Source organism: Oreochromis aureus, linkage group 23 (assembly GCF_013358895.1).
Source record: "Oreochromis aureus strain Israel breed Guangdong linkage group 23, ZZ_aureus, whole genome shotgun sequence".
NCBI classification, from domain to species: Eukaryota; Metazoa; Chordata; class Actinopteri; order Cichliformes; family Cichlidae; genus Oreochromis; species Oreochromis aureus.
The window spans coordinates 41387327-41395895 of record NC_052963.1 but is presented as its reverse complement, the minus strand read 5'-3'; the positions used below and the strand labels follow the sequence as shown (position 1 = coordinate 41395895).

At 40.9% G+C, this 8569-nt stretch overlaps 1 protein-coding gene across 2 annotated transcripts in view; it reads left to right on the top strand.

Moving 5' to 3' along the window:
* Window positions 1-6129: 6129 nt before the first annotated feature.
* polrmt (polymerase (RNA) mitochondrial (DNA directed)) overlaps window positions 6130-8569 on the top strand; it is a 48756-nt gene continuing 46316 nt past the window's right edge. For both annotated transcript variants that reach the window (XR_005610319.1, XM_031749616.2), the window contains exon 1: window positions 6130-6313. Coding sequence is in view for 1 of the 2 variants with exons in the window: in XM_031749616.2 (XP_031605476.1) it covers window positions 6172-6313 (142 nt within the window). In the remaining variant the exon portion in view is untranslated. The remainder of the gene's footprint in view (window positions 6314-8569) is intronic.

The window sequence follows — 8569 nt, the reverse complement described above, 5'->3', positions numbered from 1 at the left end:
CTGTCCAGTTAAACCTTTTTTGACACCTTCACTCTCCACATGGGGCAAATTAAGGGAGCTTTCCCCTTTTTTTAATGGTTGCTGGTTTGAATCATCAAGCAGACAGAAACACAGAGCAGGTTGTGAGTGTTGGTAGACCTAGTCCAGATGAAGTCTGAGAGTCTTTCTGATCGCCTTTGTTAATATTTCAATGGGACGGTGTCTCTGATCTTTACCATTTAATTTGGCAGAGCAGGATGGAAATGAAGAACACCTTTTTTTGTGAGTTCACACACTTGTCTGTTTTTAGAGGCTGTGTAATAAGCCTGATTAGATCAATGACCGCAGTCAATGCATTATTATATATTACAATTTTTAACAATATAGGGAAAACTAACAAAAACATCTTGAATAGTTTTGAAATTTATGGAAAATGTTGTCATTTTGGTAAAAAGATTCAAAGAGCCAGCAGCCAGGAACAACTAATGCGATTCAAAAGTATGCGTAAGAGCGTAAAACACAAGATGAAAAAAATTACCAATTAGCTTTGCCACTCATCTCCTTTTCTTTATTTGGGTCCTTGTTTCAATTAGCACACGGACCTGAGGCCACACTTGTCCAGTGTGTTTCCGAGGGCTTCATGTTCACAAGTGGGACAGTCACTTCACACTCTGTGGGCTTTTTGACTGCCCCTAGAGACTTGAGCCCTTTTTGCATCGCCACAGTTTGCCCCAGTTTTCAGGGTTTCATATTAGGTCATAGTACCTGGCTTTAGAACCAGGTACTAAAATAGTACCTGGTCAGTTGAGGTTCTAAAGCAATCTGAGCAGGTACTAAAATGTAACGTCGTCAGACTGCATGCCACAGATTGGCTGGTCAGTGGTCTAAACTGCCATTTTTGAAACCCAGTAACGAGGGAAATGTCTACAAAAAACAATGTCGTGGTCCCCAAGTTTGACAAAAAGCCACAGACCGAGCAGCAGGTATATCATTGCCTGGATGTCCACCTTTGTTGTAGCGTTCTCTCACATATTAATTACGCTCAACTTTTAATACCAGATCGCTCAAGCCATTCCTATACATGCCATTGTGATCTTGAACTTGGTGTCTGCCAGCCTCCATGTAAAGGCTAGTTTCAGCATAAATCTAAAAACCCTGCTTCCATTTCTCTTCAGTTTATCAGAATTTAAAGGAGCTTTAAATGAGCTTATCAGCATCAAGCTTCCAGGTCGTTGCACATGTTATTTACTCTAAGCTCTTCACTGGCCTCAACGTGTACTTTTACAATATTTCACTAACGATGCTCAAAACAACGTCAGACACTCCCAGAATGTGCGATACAGTTTTTTAAAAAGTATTTTAGTCAAGAAGAGAAGCCCACTTAGAGTAAAGAATAATTAAATACAAATAATTATGTTTGTGTCACTGCCAAAACACAACAATACAAAGACATAAAGCCATGGACAGCAAAATGGCAAAAAGAGTCCCAAGGAAGTCCCAGTTGTCCTTCCTATTCTGAAATTTCCTGTAATTAAAATCATACAATCATTCCAATGTAGAGCAGAACTTGTCAAAAATCTGAGCGCCTCCTGAGGTCAACAACAAAGCTCAGTCGTCATGTGAAAATCAGATGTGGCAGCAGATTGCTTTGTGGCGTCTTAGAAGTACATTTTTGGAGTCTGAGCTCAGTGCCAGAGCACACACACAAGCATAACGTGTCTCTTTGTTTTAATATCTTAGCATGCAATGTCTTGATGTTTTATAGTGTGAATGTTTGATGTCAGAAACTACAGCAATTTGTGATTCACAGTTATAACATATACTAAGAATTGATTAAATTTCCATTTAAGCTAGTTTTGTTCAGAGTCTAGTTTATGTTTTCAATTTGTAATCCAGTCAGCATGTAGTGCTGCATAATTTCTAATTTTATAGAGCAGAAACGAGCACAAGTGGAGCTTTGGAAAATGCAGGACTGGTGCTAATGGCTTTTTTGAGGCTGTAATTCAGGACAGTAGTTCTTAGACCTTTGCTCTAAGCATCATTGCACTGGCATGCTATCATTTACAAATACAGACTCTGCATAAAGGAATACCATTAATTAAACATTTAAGAAGCAGTGGAAAAAATTACAATTTTAATGATGGAAGTAGCAGAAAGGTTAAAGAATTGATCTCAATTCATACTAATGTGTGTGGGCAAGAATATCTGAGCAGAATATGATGGCAATCCATCCAGTAGTGGTTGAGAACACCACAAATGCCATCCCTGGAAAGGGGAAATATCAGGTGACTGAGAAAGTCAGTGGGATGTGCCCCCTGGGGACCATGTATCTCTGCACAAAATGTCAACATATTCCATCTAATAGTGCTTGAGTTGTTTTTCTGTCCAGAACAACATGGTAGAAAGACCAACCGTAAGACTAGCAATGTCATCCAAAGAGTAATGGCTAAAAAGATCCTGGATTAGTTTCCCCCTTAGCGGAGTTGAGCCATGCAGCGTGGGTGTGCCATGAACTGAAAACAGTGAGAGCCGGCACCCATGGAGGATGTTCTCAAGTAGAGGAACCTAATCTCTCCCAGCAGGGATCCAAGCGGCTCTGTAAGTGTATGAATAGAGATAATATCTCTATAATGAGGCCTGTTTTGTACCATCAAAGTCTTCAAAAGGGTCTGAAATATGACCCCCTTCCTAGAACTGACAAACCCTCAGTAATAGCTCCCTATTATTAATTGTTTTGCCTTCCTGCTAAATCCTTGTCTCGCTCTTTCTCCTGTAGCTACTTACCCTTGAACTAGTGCTTTTAAGCAGCCTCACATTGTGCTAGTTTAAAACTTTGGTGTGTTTGTTATCATTGTTTTAGATTAGAATCTTCACAGATAAAATACCTTGCTTCCTCTTATTCCAAAGCATAAAATATTAAAACACTCACGTAAGGAAGTTGTCTCATACACGTCACTCAGTGGCAGTAATTGCTTATCATTTCAGAGCGTCCAAGATTTGTTGTTCTAGAGCCAGCATAGCTGTGCTCGCTATCTATGAGCTGTGGCTGGCTGACAAATGTACGGATGCTGTTAAACGTCCACTGAGGATATTTGCATGTCCTGCTTCGTGACTACTGTCTATTGTCAGCAATGTTATGATAACTGGATTGTCTATCTGATGGTGTGAAAAGTTCTGAGAGATGCAGTGTCACAGTTCTTCACAAGTTGTTGTTAGGGATGATCAAACCTCTGTAGACAGATAATCTGATCTATCAGAGGCATATAAAAAAAGACACAGATGAAACAGATACATTTTTGTGGATGGAAATAAAATCTTGATATGGAGATTGACCTAGCACCATGGTTCTCTTAAATTATTCCAAAAAGATAAACATGTAAATGTGTGGCACGAAACGTGACAGGACATTTTAACGTCTTCACTATCTCAATCGATCTTAAGATGGACGAGTGTGGAAAATCTGTAAGAGTAGTGGGAGTACATCAGTCCATTAAAGGCCCTTAAATGAGACCACGAGATTCTTCTGAGGTCAGTCTCCCTGTAATGGACATTAATGGATACGGGATGAGCAGTTTTTGTAATGTATGCTCTTGGAGTAGAATATATATTTTAAAAAATGAATTCCGAGGTACATGTATGGAGGTTCTATAGAGAAGCTGGATGAAGAAGCCTGCTTTCCACACACAAGCTATCACATTATTACCATGTAAGTGATGTAGAGTGCACACCAACAAGAGGTTAACAAGCACACACAAACACATGCCAAAGGCATTTAGCAATACACGCATCTCACAGAGAAGTATCTCCATCAAGTTTCCCTAACCAGGTGAAGCAGTTTCAAAAAACAGCCGTCTTCAATGTGTTAAACAAATAGGGAGCCCCTACAAAGGTGTGCAAAAGAATCCACATGATCAAAGTGTATGAGAATGGCAGCCTTGTCCTGGCCTGGCCATTATCAGGCCCCATGAATGCCTGTCTTCTCCTCTTTTGTCGGTCGGGGCATTGACAGTCACTCACCCGGCAATGACTGTCACACCAGTGCAAAGAGCCAGCCGCCGACAGGGGCCAACCACATCAAACGAGGCTGTCAAGGGGCCCTGCTCGTGAACCGTTGCAACAAACACCTCCTGATCCTCACCTACAGCTCAGTAGCAGACACCCACCGCTGTGCTCTCAGCCGCAGCTTCCACTGAGAAAAGATGTACTGCCCGGACCTCATTTCCCTCTCTGGCCCCCCTCCCTTCTCTCTTTCTCTCTGTCAAGTAGTGCTTGTGTTAACCTGCAGCCTGCCAAGACACAAAGAGCTGCTAAAGTGTTTAAGAATGCTTTATGGACACATGACAAGGGGAGGCTGACACTGCTGGGGGTCAGAAAGTATACAGGATGTGAATGAAATAAATTCAGTTTTACTTTCAATTTAAAGTTGTGTCACACTTAATTTAAAATATATGAAAGTCGAACTTCAAAAGCTGTCTAGAAAAAGAAGAGTAATTTCCAACAGGCCGTAACGAGTACTCTGGGCTTAGACAGCAGGAGAGCATGTTACATGTTCCACTACGAGCCTCAGATTACTTCACTGGCAATAAAAGTAAGATAGAATGCAATATTTCCTGGAAGTTTATATCAAGTAACTGCCAGAATAACTGCAGGATTGTAAATACTGTACTATAAAAGTCATACTCACCTGACTGAATTTGATGGCATTCAGTGTAGAAGCTTTTAAACGTCTACACTGAAGGTTAAGAGAACGTTAAACCAAATGTACATTTTAATTAACATTTACACAATAAAATATCTTATGCAAATTTGTTACATTACCCACTTAATATTCAGTATTTACATCTGCACACAGATGACTGATACTACAATAATGAAAATCCAAGAAAACCAAGCAGATTTTAGTGTATATAACTAGTAAATAGAGAATTCGGCCACATTACTGCTTATTACTCAATAATCGTGTAAGCCAGTCATTTTCACCTTTGCCACCAATTTGACTTCAGGCCCCATGTTGAATGGCTGTGGTGACACTGCCACCTACAGGCCAAACATAATTCATCTTTTAGTACACCACACTGTGCCGCAGACAAATATTTCACCGATGCTGCTGAAAACACAGAAAATGAGGTAGTTTAAAAAACAAAAGAAATAAAAACTTTTAGTGCTATATAAATGACATTTTTAAAACATTTTCTCTAATGGTAAAACTTACATAACCAAATTAGTGAAAATCGAACGAAAATTTTGGACTCTCTTAAAATTTCTCAGCAAAAGTCATAGACCTTCCTCAAATGTGTGTTAGTGTAACAGAACCACTTGCAAAGGCAGGTTTTTGGGAGTTAGATTTCCTATATTTCTGAAGGTCTTTTGCAAAGCACTGCTGGTGTTCATGCAAGCCGATAACATACTGTATTTCTGGGATTTCCACTTTAACACATACAGAGATAGCACCATCCCATTGAAGTGGCAGATGTCGGTATCTCTCCCAACACACATCTGGTAGTGGTTGTGAGGTTCTCGGAAAGAACCGAAGTGTCCTCCCGGAGCAACATGTGTTTGAGAGGAGGATGATGGTCAGTCAGCTAGATGCTGGGATCTTGACTTGCTTTAGATTATGGACAACTGCAGGCAAAAGCTTTTAAGATATTTCTTGTTCAATAGCGAACAGTCTTTCTTATATACAAGCCAGTGGTTTGAGATGCACAGTCCAAAAGTAAAGTGCTACTGCCTGACCTTGCTGCTGTCTTGTGCATGTATACCAAAATGCCCGAAAAGTAACTCCTTTACGTTGACTGCAGGCAGTGTGCATTTATCTTTGTATGGGGCTCTTTGCTCCACTATTTGACAGTCAAAAGAGTCATGATACCAACTCCACCGGCTAGCACTATAAAAAGTCCAACTATTAATCGTTAAACAGAAAGAAAAAAGTATAAATTTGAATAAAATTTTAAAATTCTAAAATATTCAAGGGAGAAATAAATGAATAAAGATCACCTGGGTCATAAGAAGAAGTTGTTGTTGTCTAATTATAGTGCTAGTCATTCAAATACGTTAAACAAAAACGCTTAACTCGATTAGTCTGCACTCGACTCATCGAGCCTTTAACAGCGAATATCGCTCCTTGCGATTAGCTTGGTCTCATTTAAGATGGCTGCCTAGTGTTCTGAAGTAACGCGGTTATTACATGTCAACATGTCTCTTCTTAGAGTTTGTGCCTTTGCCAAACTTCTGAGTCGTCGGAGCTTAATTGAAAAATGCGCTGTCCGCGTGTCTTTTGCGGACTGCTGTCAGCCGTGTGCGTCGGTGAGAGGTGGCGCAGTTAGATGGATATCAGGTGAGAAAACAACAGTGTAACTGCAATGTGAGGTGCACATTTGGCGACTTTCTTTTGGGACTCTTTGTTGTATATCATTGCCTTTGTATGCTGACTGAAAGCACGGATTCCCAGCTGTCGGATTTCGTGTTAGTAATTCAGAAATTGCTGGTGATGTGTGGGCTCAGTCGGAAGCTTGGCGGTGCTTTGCTCTCCTCGTCCTTGGGGAAAACGTTGAACCTCCTCCTCTGTGCAGTAATGGTAAAACTAAAGCAAACTAAGTTTTAAGGTTTGACATATCAGGATATAATAATAAAGCATTTGATCCCTACCAGGTGTTAAAAATAGGTAAATACAACCAGAAATGATGCGCAACACATGACACACCACACGTGTCATTATTTATTTAACAGAAATCGAGCCAAAAAGCAGCTTGTAGAACCTCTATTAGCAGCAGTAACTTGAAGCAATGTTTTTTATCCGACTTTATCAGCCTGTCACATCGTTGTCGAAGAATACTGCCCCCCTGTTCTTTGCAGCATTGCTTCAGTACATTTGTGCTCTAAGATTTAGCATGCCATCTGAACAATCTAGGGTCTGAGATAGAGCTCTTTGTTTTTTTGTAATTTCTCTGAGAATTGCAGAGTGGAGTAAGATCAGTTCCTTTTAAGATCATTGCTGATTTCTCTCCTCATTATCTTGGTGTCAGCACACACCTGACAGCCAAAACTTCTGTTTTCACAGAGGTGCTCACACTTGCTCATGATCAGTTAAAAAGGTGCATTTAATTAATAGCAGCTGGCTGCTAGTTACCTTTTTAAATCCTATGGAAGCAAGGGTGTACTTAGATTTTCAACACACTGCTTCTGCATCTTGGCTTAGTTTCTGATAAATAAATAATGATACAGTGTAATATGGCATTTGTTGTTGTTCATATGAGATTGTGTGTGCCTAATTGTAAGAATTGGTAAGTATCAGATGATTATTTATTACATCTGATATGTAAAACCATAGAACTGAAAAAGAAAATACTTTCTTCATACTGTGATTGCATGTGGGGAGGTAAAATACAGCCAGGGTCAATTCAATTTAATACTGCCAGGATTTTTGATGTTTTGACATGAGGGAATGGGGGCTGGTGGGAAGGTGGTGGGTTGGGGGATGACAAATGTCAACTTTCATCTCCTTCAGATTATCCCTTTAGCTAATTGGTCCGATGGGCTCTGCCATCCTGGCGGTCCGGCTCGGCCGACTGTTTATGAAGGAGTTTCACCACTGGAATAGCTTCTCTCAGACTGAGTCCTGTGAAACATGGCGCATAGAGAGCATTGGTAACAGGGTGACATTGCTGACATTACGCTACTGGCGATATCCAGCTTTTCTGACTCAGGCAGTGCCTATGGGCACTGTGCAGTCTCGGAATGTGGTCACTACGGATTCAGGCCTGTTCGGTTCGGAGGGTGTTCAATCTGTGAGAGGTCTCTGAAGCAGCACTCTCCAGCAATTGCACATAAATTATCTGTAGCCTCTGGCAATGTTTTTCGCTCTCGGACGCTTCCTACCATTTCTACATATACATCACGTTCTTGTGAGGACAGACAATGCCATACCAGCCATGCCATACCAATACCAGCGTTTTATTTTCATGAGCAGGGCCTCATAAGGGCACGTCTATCACTAGGCAGCAGCTCTCATAATGGATTGTGGAGGTGATTGCTCTTGGGTACGTTTGGGGCGGCAGGCACCAGAGGGCCTGCAGGCTCACTCCACTTGTGGTCTGGCAGCGTCCTGGGCCCTTTTCAGAGGGGTGTCAATTCAGGATATATGAGCAGCAGCAAGCTGGTCTTCACCTCTCACATTTTTCTGGTTTGCACAGCCAATCAGGATTGGCAGAATAGAATAGAATAGCCCTTTATTGTCATTGTACATGTACAACGACATTGTGGGTGCTCAACATCAACTGTGTGGAATAAAATATAAATAGTAGACAGCAGGAATAAAAAGCAAATATAAAATCAAGAGTGATATATACAAAACAAGATAAATATATACAAAAGTAAGAGAAAGGCATGCATCAGAGAACAAGTTGTAAAGTGGTTGGAAGTAGGGATGCACCGATCCCGATACTGGTATCGGGTATCGGTGCCGATACTGTAAAATGTGTGCGTACTCGTACTCGTAAAAGTCAACCGATACCATGAACCGATACTAATGTAGCCCGGATGGGAATTTGGTAGTAGATACTCATAATTCCCATGGACTTGAACGCCACATAAG